The 20,479-nt window shown below is 39.2% G+C and overlaps 2 protein-coding genes across 2 annotated transcripts in view; one reads left to right on the top strand and one right to left on the bottom strand.

The window, feature by feature from the left end:
- asb4 (ankyrin repeat and SOCS box containing 4) overlaps nucleotides 1-20,479 on the top strand; it is a 191,631-nt gene that overhangs the window by 103,446 nt on the left and 67,706 nt on the right. The gene's annotated exons all lie outside the window — the stretch shown is intronic.
- LOC114663374 (serum paraoxonase/arylesterase 2-like) overlaps nucleotides 1-20,479 on the bottom strand; it is a 107,364-nt gene that overhangs the window by 82,735 nt on the left and 4,150 nt on the right. Inside the window, exon 4 of the mRNA XM_028817065.2 lies at nucleotides 6,520-6,688. Within this exon, the coding sequence (XP_028672898.1) occupies nucleotides 6,520-6,688 (169 nt within the window). The remainder of the gene's footprint in view (nucleotides 1-6,519; nucleotides 6,689-20,479) is intronic.

The following is a 20,479-nucleotide window of genomic DNA, read 5'->3' as shown; positions in this document are numbered from 1 at the left end:
GCGGGCACGGGTTCAAAACGCCAGGGGTAGGCGAGCGAAGCGAGCAGGGGGCAAAGCCCCCTTGTGTGTGTGTGTGTGTATATATATATATATATTATATATATATATATATATATAAATAAAATAACACATATCTATACACTGCGGTGGGTTGGCACCCTGCCCGGGATTGGTTCCTGCCTTGTGCCCTGTGTTAGCTGGGATTGGCTCCAGCAGACCCCCGTGACCCTGTGTTCGGATTCAGCGGGTTGGAAAATGGATGGATGGATGGATATATATATATATTTTTTTTTTTTACCAGACTTAGTTTTCTAAATTTCTATATTTGTCCCACAACACAGAATCTGGCAAATAACAATTCACTTAATTAGCCCAGGAGTCCAATTAAAAACTGAAGCTGGTTGGAACAAAAACCTGCAGCCACAGTGGGACCCCAGGACCGACGTTGAGGACCCCTGGTCTATATTATGGGTGCTATCATGCCAGTTAAATTTTTGTTTTGTTTTTTGAATCATCGTAAGGCCATACCCAGAATAGCTGGAACTTTGAATTTGTGTGTGTGCATCTTCCAACACTGTGTGCATTACTAAGCAGGGTTTTATTAGAGGATCCCTTTCGTTCACCTGCTGATGGTGAAGTTCTATAAACCGTCTTATCTGGATGAAATTTTATTCGCCCACCTTGCTTCATATATACCCACCCACCAACACATTTATAGCTACACCACTACTACTACTAATAATTCTTTACATTTATATAGCTTTTTTCTCACTGCTCAAAGCTCTCTGTGTAAAGGGAACATTATAGTTTGTGCGTGTGTTTTTTCTTTTCTCCTGAGCTATGAACTGCTTTAATTTGTCTCCCCAAAAACTGCATCCCCACCCATATTTCTTTCACCTGCTGCCACTGTATCCTATTAGTTCAAGTGTAGAAAAAAAAAATGTGATTCTTACATGCTTCTTCATTATTATAATGATCAGTTCAGTCAGTAGTGAGGTGCCACCATTATATCCTATATAGCAGGGGTCGCAAAGTCCAGTCCTGGAGGTACCACCATGGCTGCAGGTTTTCATTCTAACCCTTTTCTTAATGAGTTACTTGTTTTTGCTGCTAAGTAACTTGTTTTGAACTAATTTTAATTGACATGCTCTTGAAGACTCAGACCCCTTAATTGTTTCTTTTTCCTTAATTAGCAGTCAAACAATAATGAGATACAAAATGAGCCAAAACAACTGGTGTCCATCATACAATATCTAAAAATAAAGAAAGATGAAGGTCTCAGGAATGTCGATGTTCTCAGGTCCCCAAAACATTTTAATATGGCTCTTAGAAAATCAACAATTTTGGAAATATCTGCTAATGCACCACAAGAGCAGCAACAAGCCACGAAATAAAGAATTGGTTGAACGACAAGAATTGGCACCTCATTAAGCAGTTGGTTGGAGTGAAATTGGTTGGAGTTTGACTCCCTCACTTAGTTGGTCTTCTGTTGGCTCCTTCACTTCACATTTCATTTCTGTTTGATTGTAGAAGATGGCGTCGACTGGTGTGGCTGGCCATCTGCTTGTCTCACTAATCTATGTTTTAACTTTGTTTTTATACATTAGTTTATCTCAGCGGCCACTGTCCTATGATTGTGATTCTTAACATATTTTCTTGCTTGCTTTCTTCTCAATTTTCATCTCCTGATGGGATATTATGTGAACCTCCACCTTTGTTTTATTCATCTCCTGACTTCTTCACCTGGATGCAGATGTTCACCTGTATCAGTAAGTTGAATGCCTCTCAGAGACGCAAACACACCCGCCGCCGACGTGGAAGAAGAGCCGGTATTGCTGTTAAACAACGCTGACTCAAGTCCCAGAGCTTGGATTCTCGATGCCTGCGAGTCGTCTATGACCCATCTTCTCCTGCACAGGACTCCATCCCTGGTCCATGGGCACTGGATTACCAGATTTAACTTCTCCATCTCAAGGCGGCATCACTATTCCTCTGTGTGCTCTCAGAGAGTAAATGCTGCTAATCTTCGCACACTCACCTGTGCACATCCCACAGCGAGCTCTTCTACTTCCATCAAGACTGCTCTTTTGAACATGAGATCAGTGTCTAATAACTTTTATTCTGCAAGACTTTATTATCTCAAATAAACTGGATTTATTTTTCACCAGAGACCTGGATTGTAAATGGTGACTCTTCATGTTCTACTGACTTGGTACCATCAGGTTATTCATTTTTAAACTCTCCTCGGTTGACTCGGCATGGTGGGGGCATTACCACTGTTTTTAAAAGTATGTTCTTCTGTCGGATCCTTACAAGGGGTCCGTTTAGTAGCTTCGTACTACAACTTTTGAAGTGTGCAGCTCCCCTTCTTTGTTGTCTGCTGTGGTTTATAGACCTTCTGTAATTAATGATATCTTCATTTCTGAATTCTCTGATCTCCTGGCTGATATTACCCTCTCCCATGACAAAATATTTATTGTTGGTGATTTTAACATTCACGTTTGTTGTCAATTGAAACCTTTGGTTAATGACTTTTTATCTCTATTGGATTCATTTGATTTTATCCAGCATATTAATATGCCAACTCACTGTCTCGGTCACACCCTTGAGCTCATTCTTACAAGTGATATTTCAGTTAATAATATTGATTTATGCGATGTTTCTTTTACTGATCACTTTTCTATAATGATGGATTTGAATATTACTGTTGATGTTCCTACTACTAGTTGTGCTCCATGCTGTTCTCGCTTTTTTAATTCTTCTATTATATCTGATTTTAAAACCATATTCTCTAGTCTTGATGTACTGTACATGTCCAGTATGATGGTATCGATGATTCTGTCTTAGAATTAAATTCTTCTTGCAAAACGTTTTTAAACTCAATTGCTCTGCTCAAGATACGCTGTACAGTAATCCCTCACTTATCGTGGGAGATAGGTTCCAAGGCCGACCGCGATAACTGAATTTCCGCGAAGTAGGAACACCATATTTATTTAATTATTTAACGTGTATTTAGACGTTTTTAAACCCTCCCTGTATTGTTTACAACCCACCCTTTACTCTATTAATAACAGGGACAACTGCTAAGCAATATGAAATCGGTAGATAAGTTTACACTTACCGTATAGCGAAGTACACGTAGCTATATATGACGTGATGAATATGCTGCGCAGTAAAAATGATGACGATGAAGGTGATAATCCCCTGAATGCAGTAGCAAGAGCACGTTAATGCTGAATGAGTGAGATGAGACTTCCTGGTTAATGCAGCACTCCGTCGCTGAGCCAATCAGCAGCACACAGGAACTTAACTGCGTGCTCTGATTGGGTAGCTTCTCAGCCATCCGCCAATAGCATCTCTTGTATGAAATCAACTGGGCAAACCAACTGAGGAAGCAAATACCAGAAGTAAAAAGACCCATTGTCCGCAGAAACCCGCGAAGCAGTGAAAAATCCGTGTTATATATTTAGATATGCTTACATATAAAATCCGCGAAGTCGTGAATCCGCGAAAAGTGAACCGCGAAGTAGCAAGGGATTACTGTAATAAGGGAAGACCTGCTCCCTGGCTAAATGAAACTATGCGACCACTACGCCGTGCCTGTCAAACTGCGTGTTACAGCATTGGAAAAAAGATGGACTGATTGTTTAGAAACAGATTTCTAGGACTTCTCTATTCAACTTATAGGTTGCACTTAAGAAAGCTAAACATGATTTCTTTGCTGATTTAGTATCCCGTCATTCTAAGAATTCTAGGTTCTTATTTAATTCAATTAATGCGGCCATTCACCCTCATTCTGTGACGGGATTAAATAGCATTGTTCTTTCATGTGAGCAGTTTCTTTTATTCTTTGTCAGTAAAATTGATACTATCCGCTGTGGTATTGTTCCAACTGGCTATGAACCTCCTACTGTTAATCATAGCATTGTCTTGGAATCTTTTGATCTTGTCTCACTTTCACAGTTAAAAAGTACTATTGACACCCTTATACCAACTCTCAGTCCTCTTGATATTGTACCACCACGCCTCTTAGTGGAAGCCTTTGATGTTTTGGGTCCACCTTTACTAGCCATTATCAATGGTTCTATCAGTGAGGGGGGTTGTGCCCTCATTTTTTAAACATGCTGCAGTGCATCCCTGTCTAAAAAAGGCACAATTAGATCCTGGAGTTTTAGTCAGTTTTCGCCCGATTTCCCAATTGCCATTTCTGGCTAAAATATTAGAAAGACTTATTTATAATCAATTGGTTCATCACCTTAACTCCAGTAATTTATTTGAGATCTACCAATCTGGCTTTAGGCATTATCATGGTGTTGAGACGGCCCTCCTGAAATAATTCAATGACATCTCTATTATTACGGACTCAGGTGGTGCTGCAGTCCTTGTCCTCCTTGACCTGTCCGCTGCCTTTGACACTATTGACCATGAGATACTGCTATTGCGGCTTGAACATCCTGTTGGGCTTAAAGGGGCTGCTCTTAACTGGTTCAGGTCATATTTAACTGGTAGACACTTTTCAGTGACTTTTAATTCCTCTTATTCGTCTACTGCTCCTCTTAAATGTGGTGTTCCTCAGGGATCCATTTTGGGTCCTATTTTATTCTCTATATACCTTCACCCTATTTGAGGTATTTTTAGGAAATTTAACATTTCTTTTCACTGCTATGCTGATGATACACAGGTTTATATTCCCGTCTGCAACTCTGCAATGAATCAACTGCACAACTGTCTTTTTGAACTAAGATCGTGGATGGCTAATAATTTTCTTGATCTGAATCAAAATAAAATGGAGGTGCTTATAGTGGGTCCATCAGCTAAAGCCCAAATTGGTCTTGGCCTTCTCGGCTCTCTCTCTGTCTTTTGCAAACCTCAAGTCCAATGTCTTGGTGCTATCTTTGACAGTAACCTCTCTTTTGAGAAACAGATTAATTCTGTTGTCAAGAGTTGCTTTTTCCAGCTTCGTCTTTTAGGTAAGATCAAGCCTTTTTTATCTTCTAGGGATCTTGAGAAAGCTACTCATACTTTTATCTTTTCTCGCCTTGATTACTGCAACTCGTTGTATTTTGGGATTAGCAAATCCCTGATACACAAATTACAATTGGTCCAGAATGCTGCCGCTCGCTTTCTGATTGGGGCAAGAAAGTCTGATTCTGTTTCTCCAATATTAGCTTCTTTACACTGGCTTCCTGTTAGTTTTCTAATTGATTTTAAAATCTTGTTGCTAGTATTTAAATCTTTACATGGGCTTGCTCCTGCCTATTTATCTGAATTGTGTGCTTTACACCAGCCATATAGAGTGTTTAGATCTTCTGGTCAGTTGTCTCTTGTTGTCCCTCGTACCAAGTGTAAAACTAAGGGGGACAGGGCTTTTGCAGCTGCTGCTCCTCGCCTGTGGAACTCTTTACCTCATTACATAAAGGAGTCATCTACAATTGAACTGTTTAAAACAAGATTAAAGACTCATTTCTATTCACTTGCTTTCCATGACCTTCAGTAATACTAATGGTTTCCTCATTGTGATTATGTAATCTTACTTCTATTTATTATTTATTTATGTCCATTTATTTTATTTTTATTTGTTATTTAAGTTAATTGTATGGTTTTTGTTTTTTTTTTTTTTTCTTCTTCTATTGTAAAACAATTTGGCCACAGCATTCCTATGTTGTTTTAAATGTGCTATATAAATAAATTGACATTGACATTGTTTGGGTGCCATTTAAGGAAAGAAATGAAGCAATTCAGAAGAATGATGAAGAAATCCAGGGGAGCAAATCTTAAAAAAGCAATTCAATTAAAATGAATTCACCAGAAGTTAATTAGCAGCACAAACAGGACACTCATTAAAAAAAGGGTTAGAATGAAAACCTGCAGCCACGGTGGTCCTCCAGGACTAGAGCTACTGCAGAGTTTGAAAAAAGTAGAGAGATAAATTAGCAGTGTTGTATCAAAATTGAAATGAGCTTACCTTGAAAGCTTTATCTGTCATTCTCTTCTAAATCTATGGTGAAGCATTAAAAAAAAAAAAACAAAAACACACACACACAAATAGCCCAAAAGGTACAGTCAGGATGCTACCACCAATAAGTTGCAACGAGCAAACTTGTGTTCTTTAAAAATACACATGCAAGACAATGGCAAAGAAGGCATAATCAACTTTAAGAGATGCATAAAGCCAGAGCCTCTCCCAGAGGAGCCAAGTGCAAGTAATACAATTTAGTATATATGTTGTTACGAAAAATGTTAGTCATGTTTACCTGGGACATACTTTGCTACATGTATTTCATACTTTGTGAATAAAATTAGGAAGCATTAAAGCCCGAGTCTGGATTTACTTATCTCAGGAATCAATAATTCATGTCTTCTTTCTGGGAAGACTCAATCCCAAACACATTTGTGTTTAAGTCATTCAAGTCAAGGTAGGGTTAGGGTTAGTGACATACAAAAACAAAAAATGAATGAATATATGAGGTAAAGGATTTAAATTCAATAATACTATATTATACGGTCACACCACAGTACCTGTATGATCAATATAGGTGCTGATTCCATGTGGGTTAAATGACTGCATGTCAAATCCATGGCTGATTCGGAGTTCAACTGGTTTTAGGACATCCCCCTCCAAATCCAGAACAAACATTTTGCCTGGTACATCAGGAGCAAAGTTTTGCGATAAAGGATATTTCAGCCCCTATAAAAGTTGAAACAGATCAGTTATTTAATGAATTAAGTGTACACGCATACACATAAAAGCTTAGGTTGCCTTGTAAAAACATTTAGTTTCTTATCCAACTACATGTGGACCTCTAATGTGGGTAGGGGAATGCAGCTTTATTTTTTTTTAGCTTGACAGGTTTTTTTTTCTTCACTATTGTCTTGTTTATTCAAGTGTTTCTTTGAATAAACTGTGCTTTATTATAAGATATTTTGTTATCTTAAATATATATAAAAATGCACTCTTAGTATCTACATTATGTATGGAATTGTGACCCAGCATCATCTTGTGAAAGATGCCCCAGACACAGACACGAACGCCAAATATCCCAAAACACACACGTTTAATTCCTTCTGCACCTGCTCACACAATACAGTGCACAAATCACCACCAATTAAGTCTGCTCAGTCCTTTCTTTGTCTTTTCTTCTGCCACCTCTACTCCACTCCTTGCCAGCTCCATCCTCTTCCACCCGACTCCAGCTTCACGAGTGGAGTGAGGCGGCCTCCTTTATACTGCACCTGGAAATTCTTCAGGTGCTTCTTAATTAACATCCAGCAGCACTTCCGGGTGTGGCGGAGGTGCTGCATGCCAAGGCTCCAGAGCTGTCAAGGCACCCCCCCAGCCCCAGACAGTGTTCAGCTTCCCAGCTCCATATCCATGGCCCGGATGCTATCCAGGGGTGCTGCCCTCTTGCGCCCTAGGGAAGATATTGCCCCTCTCCCGGTCCTTCCCTTCTCCAGGCATCCCGATGGGGCAAGGCCCCTGGTTGTCTGTCACAATCTTTATTAACCCAAATCAGAATCAACTACTGCTTTCTTTGCACTTGTGTTGAATATGGTTGCTACCTCTTTCTAACCACCTCCAAATGTGGCCTGAATGATCCGGTCATATGTACAATCACACACGTGTTTTATATGGCAAAGTTTATAGTGCAAAGATAATACTAAACACACAAGTAAACATAAAAGACAGTGGCTAAAGTAAAAGAAATGTAGTGTTTTGGGGTTGTCAAATAGAATCCAAAGCTTTTTTTTTTCAAATAAAATATTGCAGCATGATACTGTATGAAATGAGCAGTTCAGCCTTGATTCCCTAAATATATCACACAGTTCTTGCCACTGAAACAGAAATAGAATAAAATACCTTAAAGACTATGTGTGGGAGAGATCAACAACTACTGCTGAATTGAAGTAATTGCTTTTAAAGAGAATACTAGCAGTTATTAAGTCTACAAGATCAGAACATATCGTCCCCCAATTAAAAAGTCATACATTCCAATCTTTTCAATGAAGGCATGGCAAAAGTACATTTTTAAAAGTGTTTTTATCACCAGATTATGTTTATTAAAGGATTTAGCTGAAGATCAGAATATGAAATCCATTCTCTAAATTTTAGCTCCAAATCATAGTCCCAGACTGTCAGAACCTATCCATCCTGACAGCACAGGGGGTTGGGGCAAAGCAGGGCAGGGGTTAAATTAAAGGAGAAACATGGATTATTCTAAATGTCTGACAGAATTTCCTTGTTATACATCCATCCATCCATCCATTATCCAACCCGCTGAATCCGAACACAGGGTCACGGAGGTCTGCTGGAGTCAATCCCAGCCAACACAGGGCACAAGGCAGGAACCAATCCCGGGCAGGGTGCCAACCCACCGCAGGACACACACAAACACACCCACACACCAAGCACACACTAGGGCCAATTGAGAATCGCCAATCCACCTAACCTGCATGTCTTTGGACTGTGGGAGGAAACACACGCAGACACGGGGAGAACATGCAAACTCCACGCAGGGAGGACCCGGGAAGCGAACCCAGGTCCCTATGTCTCCCAACTGCGAGGCAGCAGCGCTATCCACTGCGCCACCGTGCCGCCTCCTTGTTATACAGTATGTCTTAAGTCAGTTGGACTCCTAATATCCATAGGTGTTGTAAATCTTATTCTTTACTAAATGTTCATACTTCCAGTTAACCCAGTTTACCTGAAGTAGGGATGCTAATAACCAACTGCTGTTCAATTAACCTACGTTAATAGTTTAACTGAATAATCTTGATAGCATGATTAATTTTAATTTGCACTGCAAAACATAATTGCCTTGTTGCATGGAAGTACCTGATGCAGACTTGCTTAGAGACATGTTACTCATTTAAACAGGCAGGAGAGCAGTATTTAAGCTACATGTCAGGCTTAGTTCAGCACACACTGTTATACTGTGATGAAGTACAAAAGTGGTACATCTAAGCAGTACTAATACATACAGAACAAGCATGCTACCTGTGAGTTCAGTCTTGATCAGCCTAACCTTTCAATAGCAAAGAAAAAAGCTAAATCACATTAAAGGTGTGTACAGTAATGCCTCACTTATCGCGGGAGATAGGTTCCAAGGCCGACCGCGATAACTGAATTTCCGCGAAGTAGGGACACCATATTTATTTAATTATTTAACGTGTATTTAGACGTTTTTAAACCCTCCCTGTATTGTTTACAACCCACCCTTTACTCTATTAATAACAGGGACAACTGCTAAGCAATATGAAATCGGTAGATAAGTTTACACTTACTGTATAGCGAAGTACACGTAGCTATATATGATGTGATGAATATGCTGCGCAGTAAAAATGATGACGATGAAGGTGATAATCCCCTGAATGCAGTAGCAAAAGCACGTTAATGCTGAATGAGTGAGATGAGACTTCCTGGTTAATGCAGCACTCCGTCGCTGAGCCAATCAGTAGCACACAGAAACTTAACTGTGTGCTCTGATTGGGTAGCTTCTCAGCCATCCGCCAATAGCATCTCTTGTATGAAATCAACTGGGCAAACCAACTGAGGAAGCAAATACCAGAAGTAAAAAGACCCACTGTCCGCAGAAACCCGCGAAGCAGTGAAAAATCCGCGTTATATATTTAGATATGCTTACATATAAAATCCGCGAAGTCGTGAATCCGCAAAAAGTGAACCGCGAAGTAGCGAGGGATTACTGTACAACAATAGAACAAAACATGGTACCAAGCAATGCTGCTGATACAAAGGTACTCTGGAGCTAATCAATTTATCATGAGCTAGAGAAAAATATTTTATTTACTGACACTGTCTCTAGCACCAAAATTTCAGTTACTTATAATCAACTAACTCCTGAACTGCATGAATAACTGAGAATTGCTGTTAAGTTAGGCATACAATATGTAGTAGCTGACAGCCTTGCTGAGAAGCTAGGCCTAGTGGTTGTGAGTGCTCAATGAATGAATGAATCAAAGCTGTATTGGTGTGTATATATATATATATATATATATATATATATATATATATATATATATATATATATATATATATATATATATATATATGAGTACACTGTACAAGCATAATTAAAATCTTGAGTGTCTGCCTCAGGGACTTTAACCATAGACTAACAATTAATGGTACAGTTAACAGTACAATAATGCAACAATACTGAACAATTAATACTAAATTATGGAGCAAAAAATAATGTGCAATAGCTAATACAAGTAAGCCCGCGATTCACTAGCGAATCGGAAATCCAAGAATGGCAATCAGTTTCTGTTCCGTCCGATATTTGGATGGATGTCATATCATGGAGGGTGGTTGCGTCTGGGGAAATGTCATTTAATTCAATAAGCATATCTGAACTAAAGCGGTTTCGTTTTGTGGAGACGTGATTCTGTTGCCTTTGTTGACACTGACTGCTGGCAGAGTGAAGCACAGCAAGTGTAGTTTACAGGTTGTGGTGTTCGTGTGCCAGCCACTGAGTCGGGGAAGCCGCTGGGTTTGAGTCTGTGACCGTTATGCGATTTATATTACTGGCACAGTGGATTAGAGCAAGTGTAGTGAACAGGTTGTGTTGTTTGGGCGTCACCTACTGACTCTGGGAAGCCGCTGCGTTTGACTCTGGGGCGTGCGCCACGGCGCAATATGCGCCTCGGTGGGAAGCCGCTGCGTGATGAAATATCATGGAGGGTATATGCGGTGGTATGGGCGGTCACGTCCGGGCGGCTGTACAACCTGGCGTGCACACTTTACCTCAGGTGTAGTTCACAGGTCGTAGGCATGGTAAAGTTTCCATTTAATTCAATAACCCTATTTGAACTAAAGCGGTTTCTTTGTGTGGGCGCCTTTGTTCATTGTTTGTATCCATGACTGTACAGGTTGTGTTGTTTGGGCGCCACCTACTGACTCTGGGAAGCTGCCGTGTTTTGGGAAGCCACTGCGTTTGACTCTGGGGCGGGCGCCGCCGCATTTTGGAAAGCCGCTGCATTTGACTCTGGGGCGGGCGCCAAGGCCGCAGTGCGCATGCGCCTTGGTGCGTCCGCTGTGCATAAATTAACTGTGGTTTAGTAAGATAGATACAGCTTGTAGTAGTAAAGATGAAGATGAACAGGTCAGTGGACTAAAGTGGCAAGTGTTGAAGATTTGCAATCACTGTAGCAGTTTAGGAATCCACCTTACAGATACATGCAGACACTTGCCATTTGTATCAATCTGGTTATTATGTCTCTGCCATTCCAAAAGATTCCGCATCACAAACTTTTCAGCCATGAAATGCATTGCATTTGCCGTTCCAATAGATGACATATCACAAACATTAATACTGCTTTTACGAATCCCATACCAAATGGCATATTAGATGGGTGGCGCAGCTAGTTAAGCAATAAACTGACAGTTCCGAGATTCAGTAATATTAACGTGCAGTAAAATAAGTGTAGTGCAAATAAACTAGAACAGTGCATACAGTATATATATCACAGTAAACTGCTCTCAAATAACTGACAGCTCTTGAACTTGGCAGCACAGTATGTGACACTGCAAGATACCAAAGTGCAAAATATGGTATGTAAATCACATGTTAAGCAATAAATGACAAGTTCTGACAATATTAAAGTACAAAATAATGTGACATGAATACACAAATCACTAGAGTAAATAATTGGTACAATGAAAGAAAATCTAGAATTTTTAAGTGTATATTGTTGGATAACCGTTTTAGTATTCCAAATAGTGCTTGTTCAGCAATTGTATTACCCAGGAGTGAAAACTGTCTCTGAACCATGTTGTGTGTGTTTGGATGGTCCCATGTTTTTTTTTCCCAGATGGAAGGGAAGAGAAAAAGATCCTTTGCAGGATGGCTAGAGTCCTTCATGATATGGTCCTACTTTCCAAGGTAACGTAAAATGTAGATGTCCTGGATTTCTGGCAGCTGTGAGATTGTAATTTTCTGTGCTGTCCTCATAACCTTTTTTAGGGCTTCAGAGTCTGGTGCAGAGCAGCTGCTAAACCAGGTTGCAATACATTCTACGAGGGCTGACTCCATCACACACCTGAAGAAACAAGCGAGTAGTGAAGGTGACAACTGGGCCTTTCTCAGATGTTTAAGGAACTGCAGGCATTGGTTAGCTTTATTAATGACAACGGCTGTGCACTCTTTCCACCTGAGGTCAGTAACGAGAATGACCCCAAAACATTTGAAGCTCTTGACCTGTTCCACAGTATCACCTCCAGTAAAGATGGGGAAATGTGCTACTCCCCATTTCCTAAAGTAATAATCATTTTGTTTAAATATGCAGATGTTGGGAGGAAGGTTGTTGTCTTGACACCCCTCTGCCAGTAGTCTCACTTCGTGAGGGTATACAGTCTCTGCCTGTCACAAGGACCACAACTTTAGTTTTGCTGGCAGTCTTGATAGCGGAGTTAGAGCTGTGTCTGGCTACACAGTCCTGTGTGAATATAGAGTATAACAAGGGGCTAAGCCTGCTGCCCTATGGAATGCTTCTGTTAAGAGTTATGGTGGAAGGGTTATTTTTGCCAATCTACATTTGCTAGGGTCTGCCAGTCAGGAAGTCCAGAATCCAGTTACAGAGGGCAGCCCAAAGTCCTAGATTTAAGTTCACAAATGAGTTGGACGGTATGACAATGTTAAATGCAGAGCTGCAATCTACATACCACAGCCTGACATAACAGTTTTTGGATTTCCAGGTGAGACAGAATAGAATGAAGTGCAATGGATGTAACATTCTCTGTGGATCTGTTATGATGGTAGGCATATTACAGGGGGTCCAAATGATCTGGAATGAGGTCTCCGAAATGTCCTAGTACCAGCCACTCAAAATACTTCATTGCAAGTGGAGTAAGTGCCACTGGGCAGTAATCATTAAGGCACTTCACTTTGATTTTTTGGGGCACTAAACCAATGGTTGTGTCCTTGAAGCACATTAGAACTGTTGATTGTTTTAGAGAGAGACTTAAAATGTACATGTATACACCTGGTAGTTGGACACTGCAGGTTTTCAGTGCACGCGCGCCCAGAAATTCCATCTGGTCTGGCTGCTGTGCAGATGTTAATACAATTAAAAGTCTTTCTTGCATCATCCACATGATGTCCGGGAGTTCTGTTGTAATACTCTCTATGTGTTCATAATAATGAAAAAAACGCTGTGGTTACTAATTCACCTAGTCTTGTTAACAGGAGTCTCAGTAGCAGTGGTTTTGCTCATATGCAACAAATCACAGTCAATCACAGACTCAACATGTATGTTAACAAAGGCAAAAGACTACCTGAGTATACACCAAGCACTGATGCAATAAGGGTGGCTATTCACCTGCTAGACTAACAGTTAACTGCACACCAAATTCAGTCCTGAGCATGATCCTATCCCTAAACAAAGATGCCTTAAATGCCTTTCTGTAAAATAATAAAGTTAATCTAATCTAAAAATAGTAAAGAGAGAGAAAGGTCCATCACCAGAAAGTCCCTTTTAAACAATTAGTGATTATTAAGCAACAAGAGTCTGTTCATTATGAAATGTGGTCTAAACATGCATTCCTAGTTTCACAAGGAGTTAAAATGGGGAATACAGCACAAAATTAACCCAACACAGATTTTTTGGGATCAAAACAAAGAACAAACTGCACCATACTGCTTAACTCACCCACATGAGCAAACGAGTGGCCTGGACACCTATCCTGTCCTAATCAGTGTTACTATTTATACTGTAGTTACAGAGATACCAATTTACTGATATGTTCTGAATGAAAAAAAAAAAAAACAAAAGCTTCTGCCCTTTACAACTTTGTACTGATAATTCCAGCTCTGCTGATGCGGACATGGCTTTCTTGGAAGTTGTTGAAAAGGTAGTACAGGGGCATGTTTGACCAGAGTTTTCTCTGATGTAATGTAAAATGCAAATTAATGTATTGTAAACACTAACAGGCTGTTGACAATTCCTGTGCAGGTGGTTTCCTGCTTCAGTACCTCTTAGTTGCTGGTCACTATGTATTTGAAGTACTTCAGAATAAGAATGTTTCAAAGAAATAAGCAAAATACAGTTTCTTAAATCTAGAACAAAATACTCTTCAAAATGTCCTTGGGGGCAAATAAATGTCCTCTGTTAAACACATTAATAAAACTGTTATATGATGTTTTGCATCATTAAAAATCATAATGACTACCTTGAACTAATTTATGTTTGGCCCTGTTCATTGACCAAGTTCAGTAAAGCATTCTTTATGAACTCATGCTTTGTGAAAATGCTGCACTTGTTAACCCATTGAAATATGTTTATCTAAATTTTTCTTATTTTTGCTGTAAATACCATTTCACACCTGCCAAGTTCTGAGCCACTGGAAGACATCTGGATGAGCACTGGTCACAAAGATGCAGCACTGCTATGGAGTTAGATTTACATTTTGTAAGCATCTAACCCTCTATACCCCTTGCAGAGAATAAGTACACCTGGTTTTTGCTCTCCATGCCTGGTCTTGAGAACAAAGATATTACTTGTCAATAAAGACATTGTAAAGCAATTTATCACATTTTCATGTAATAAAATCACAAAATTTTGCATAATGTTGGTAAAGTACTATTAAAACTTTAGTGGTTTAGTACTTTTTAGTACTGGTATTCTGCAAAACACTATACTACACAATAAGTTATCTCATAAAAGAGGGAATTTGGGGGGAATGTGTGTAAAGTTATGTCCACAAGCCCACTTACAGTACATGCCTAAATTATAGTTAAGTCCTGGTTTAATTAAAAAATACTTAATAATGCAGTCTAAAAAGAGAACCCAGTCAATAGGCCTTATTTAGATTATGTTCTAACTCTCCTACTTTAGGACAATGATAAAATTTTACATAGGGTGCATGGATCAATGTTGTGCAGCTTTCCTTTTCTATTTACAAATGGAAAAAAAAAGTATTAAGCCTGTCAAATATTTAAAAAACAGTAAATTAGGTGTGTGTCTAGATTAAGCAAAACAAATGATGCACATGAATAAAAGTTTTAGTTGATCAGATACAGTATGTGCCAACTGAAGGTTTATGTAGCCAAGTGTAATTCAAAACAGTGGCAAAAAAATCTTTGAGAGGATAGACCATTCTCTCCTGGGGCTTCATGTTTAAACGGTGCGTATGCACAAAAATGTTGCATACGAACGTTTCCATGCTCAAATCGCGATGTATAAAACCTAAACTTGGCATAAAGCCACACACATTTTCATGGTACCTCCAACCCTGGCATACGAAAGTTCTCCGATCGGTTTTGCAAACTGGTAGCACCCAGCTTCAAAGCAGTGCTACTGTTCCAGTGTGGTTACTCTTTCTTTTTTAGATCCACATCCCTGACGCGGCTTTATAAAAACACTGAAATTAACTGCATTTTGTTTATTAGTTTAATGCGTCTGATTGTAATTAATCTGTAACAACATGATGGTCCACACAATGGTCAAACTATTCTAAATACAATAGCTGCTTTAGCGTTGTTACTCTCACTGCACCTTCTTCTCCTTTCAGCTGCTCCTGTTAGGGGTTGTCACAGCAGATCATCTTTTTCCATATTACTCTCACTGCACCACTCGGAGTATTTATATCACTGTATCTGAGTGGGTAATCACAGCTCTACTCCAGCTGATATGAAAGAGAATTATTGGTATACAGCATCAAGCACACGCTGCCTCAGCCATGCTGTCTATTGAACTGCTCTCATATGGCAAACGCTTTACAGCCTTTCCTCGTGGTTCAGAAACAGTTTCATCCCAAGAACTATAAACACATTCAATCAGTCCATCAAGTGCTCTTTGTAGAACTGTTTGTACTTAGAAGTACAATTACCTCACTGTAAACTTGATAGTTATAATATTGCACAACCTGAGCCACTTTATACAGCGCGTATTTACATATGATGACGATATCATTTTTAAGATGAAATGCAGCAAAATATGTTTATTATACAGATAAAACTAACTTTATTTAAATAATCTATATTGTTAATAAATAATCATGTGAGGACACAGTGTCGCAGCGCTAGCAAGGACCTGGCGCTCCATTCACGGATTGTTCCTGCCTCGCGCTGTATTCTTGCTGGGACTGGCGCAACACTGGATGGACAGAATAATTAAACATGTACTACGAAGATATGTCAATGTTCCTTAAAAGTTTTGAACAATCAGCATTCTAAGCTTACAGATGGCTTAACATCTATTACAGAGCTGATTGTGTGGCGATTGGGTATTTGGAGAAAGAAAAGGAAGGACAGGAATTGGAGGTTAGTATGTATGAAAGAGACAGTACTGCTGCAATAAATTATTTCATCGAAGGTCGCGCACGGCACAGCAAGCATCTTGCGGGAGGCATGAACAATCACTGCGCCACCATGTTCCCCATGTTTAATAACACGCTTTAACTCCTATCATCATGAAAATGATATCAAGTATACATCTCAGTATTTCAATTATTCAGAGAGCTGTAATACCACAAAAGTAATGGATTCTGTGTCCTGTCGGAGGAAGACAAAACCGCTTTAACAAGCACATAGTGATTCACACACACAGAGCACATTGAAGATCAAATACAAAACAAAGCATTTAATGTGCAACTTTAGTTACGATGGGATTTGAGAAACTAGTAAATTAAACGATTTTAAGATGAAGTTTATGATGTTCTACTTTAATGACAAAATGAACTACGTGATTAAAGTGGAAATTTAGAGATTAAAGTTGACATTTCGTGCTTTGTTCCCCACTGTGTGCCTATTTTTTTTTTCTCTGTACACTAATAAGCTTTCATATGACACTCGGATGGTGGGCTACGACTCGCCTTTTCACAGCGACTTTGATATCTGACAACTTTTTTTATTTCGGGCACTGTGCGACTTTGTGAACTTGAGCTTTCGAGTTTCTCCAACACTCTATGTAACTCGATCAACTTCCTTTTGTTGTTTATACTACTGCTTAAACCAACAAATAGTAAGTTTTTCCTTGCCTCCACTTGGTATTCACTGAAATTCTTCTATTTCCTCCGTGCTTTTGCCATTGCCTTTTCATAGAACGCTGAGCTTAAGGGCTATTTATATTGATTTGTATATTCAAAGAGGCATAATTCTGGAAGGAGTTGGGGCGGGACAGCAGGCGCGTGCACGTGCATTACTTTTCACGCTGACCAGGATTTATGTAGCAGAAGAATGTGGAAGTTGGTGTTCGCACAGATTTATGCATCTGGATTTTTTTGTGCGTACAAACATTTCCGCTTTTGTGCTTATGCCATGTAATAGTGTGAGTTCTATGCACAACGTTATACAATAGGCACCTGGTCATGAGATTGCTGTCAGAAGGCGCCAGTGTACTTTGTGGAGCTTCTTACTGCTAAATACAACTGTGAGCGTGTCATATTATGCAGCAGACTCTCGCTCTCTCTTTAGCCTTATTGCACCACACTTGACTTAATCTTTCCCCGAACGACCACCACTGCGCCCAAAGCTTACTCCTGTTACACAATAGGAGGCTAAATGCCAGAATCCAAACTTTCACATTGTGAAAGTGCAATGAAGTCAGTTTTCTCCATTTTAATAAAACAAGTTACAAGATGTATGCATGGCGCAACATTTAGATGCGTTTGGTGGCCAAGTTAACTGATCTGAAAATTGGAACATTTCACATTTTTTTTTATTTACTTGATCCAAAAATCAGTTATTACATTTTTGTTTATTAAATAGTTTTGTAGTAATAGCGATAATAGAATGCAGTGAAATTACATGTGTTAGTAGACCACATTAAATATGTGCTTTTTACCAGAACTTTACAATGGATATAAAGTGGAGTACAAATACGCTTGTGGTGCCTCAACAGCTTTCATACACAGCAAACTGCAATGTAAGTGATGTGAAAATGACATCGAAGGGAGAAAAGAACTGAAATAAGTTCCCCATCTAGTTATTACTATTAGTTAAAACACAGTAATTTATAAAAAAAATTATATAAATAAATGAGAGCTTGGAAAGGAACTAATTTATTGTATGATGGGAATTCAAATGGTACACGATGGGCAAGAAGATCAGGGGCTTGACACAATTGTTCATGTATATCTAGGACTGGAAGATCATGGGCTGGGTGCCAGTGATCAGGACCTAGCCACTGAAGCCTTCCACCTCCAGACTCCATTGTCCACTGTTTTTAAAACCGTACTATGTTTACATCAGTTAAGGCAGCCATACCTTTCCAGTGTTAACTAGTTCAAACACCACTTAGCTACAGGTTGATAATGTCCTCTTCTTTACAACATTTTCTGCAGATAATATTGTTTAATCAGTACAGCCCTATATATACTTACATAATCGCTATCCCCTTTCATTTATGTCCAGAGAAGTAACTTTGTGCTCAATTATCTAACTTACCTACAGCAGCAGGAGAAGGCACTACTGTGTGAGCTGTTTGTGCATGCGCTCTGCCTGACATTTGACTCACTTGCATTGGGCATCTGAGCGGCTGTCAGATGAGTAAAACAGGAAAATATAAAAGTTTTAGCAACTGCTCTCAAGGTAATATTGAAACAGTAAACTAATTCCTACTGTAGTCGCATAGAACGTTTCTGAGTTTTAAGATGAACATATTTGCAAATTTGCCAATGCTTTTCAATGAGAGATTTTGAAATTTTAAAATTTCATACAGTATAACCCGTTTGAGATATCTGAACAAAAATTGAACTGTCTTCTCAACAAGACTGGTCCACAGGGGGCCGAGTTGTTTCATGCAGAGACACAGACCAACATGGATCTTTGCAATAGGTCCTTCATGCATTAAATGCTAACGTATCTAAAAAAACTATCAGAAATGTTAAAAGAACCCAGAGTTATATATAGTGCACTTTATATAATACAAATCAATAACTTTTATGAAGCTATGTAATACATTTATGAAGTTATGTTAGGAATGTCTTTGTGGGTATAGCCTCTATATTTGAAGGAACGCTTAACCATTTTAGGGAAAGTTCAATAAACAGAACCTACTCTAAGTCTAATACAGTAATCCCTCCTCCATCGCGGGGGTTGTGTTCCAGAGCCACCCGCGAAATAAGAAAATCCGCGAAGTAGAAACCATATGTTTATATGGTTATTTTTATATTGTCATGCTTGGGTCACAGATTTGCGAGAAACACAGGAGGTTGTAGAGAGACAGGAACGTTATTCAAACACTGCAAACAAACATTTGTCTCTTTTTCAAAAGTTTAAACTGTGCTCCATGACAAGACAGAGATGACAGTTCAGTCTCACAATTAAAAGAATGCAAGCATATCTTCCTCTTCAAAGGAGCAAACAAATCAATAGTGCTGTTTGGCTTTTAAGTATGCGAAGCACCACGGCACAAAGCTGTTGAAGGCGGCAGCTCACACCCCCTCCGTCAGGAGCAGAGAGGGAGAGACAGATAAAAAAATCAATACGTGCCCTTCGTGCTTTTAAGTATGCGAAGCACCGTTCAGCATGTCGTTTCAGGAAGCAGCTGCAGCTGCACAAAAGATAGCAACGTGAAGATAATCTTTCAGCATTTTTAGACGAGCGTCCGTATCGTCTAGGTGTGCGAACATCCCCCCTGCTCACACCCCCCTACGTCAGCGCAAGAGAGGGAGAGAGAAAGTAAGTTGGGTAGCTTCTCAGCCATCTGCCAATAGCGTCCCTTGTATGAAATCAACTGGGCAAACCAACTGAGGAAGCATGTACCAGAAATTAAAAGACCCATTGTCCGCAGAAACCCGCGAAGCAGCGAAAATTCTGCGATATATATTTAAATATGCTTACATATAAAATCTGCGATGGAGTGAAGCCGCGAAAGGCGAAGCGCGATATAGCGAGGGATTACTGTACTGCAGATCATGAGCTGTGGATTTTAACTATTTATTTTAAAACATTAAATGATTAAAGCAGTAACAAAAATTATGAAAGAGAATGCCAGCTATAACTTTGGAGTCAGTCCTTAAACAAGAATACAGTATGTTGGCACAGATACAACTTGGTTAACAGAAATTTAAACATACCTTTCAGGAAGAATTTTTTTCAGAGTTAACTGCAGGTACAGTAAAATTCCAGTAGTGGAATAGAATCTGACAGACATTATGTAAATTAGAAAATGGCAATTTATAATACTGGATTATGTTTAAAAGAGAATATGTTTCTTTTTTTGAGGTCACTTACAGCAGTTACTTGATCATTTCATCATATTCTCAAAACTTTCAGAAATTACCTAAATCAGTTTTTTCATTTCTCCATGAAATTCTGAAATGTCATCTTGATGTGACACTTTAGTGGTCTGAGACACATCCTGAACGTGACTAATTTAAAAGATGCAAATGTGAAAATTTGTCACTTAATTGCAAATAAAAACAAAAATTATTCGGGAAATTACTGTGTTACTATTTTTGCTTTTATTTTGTGTTACTAAATGAGAGATCAGGGTCATATGTTAACTCCTCTTGTAAGAA

Source organism: Erpetoichthys calabaricus, chromosome 13 (genome assembly GCF_900747795.2).
Source record: "Erpetoichthys calabaricus chromosome 13, fErpCal1.3, whole genome shotgun sequence".
Taxonomy (NCBI): Eukaryota; Metazoa; Chordata; class Cladistia; order Polypteriformes; family Polypteridae; genus Erpetoichthys; species Erpetoichthys calabaricus.
Note: the sequence above shows the minus strand (reverse complement) of the source record. Positions and strands in the feature narration are given on the sequence as shown.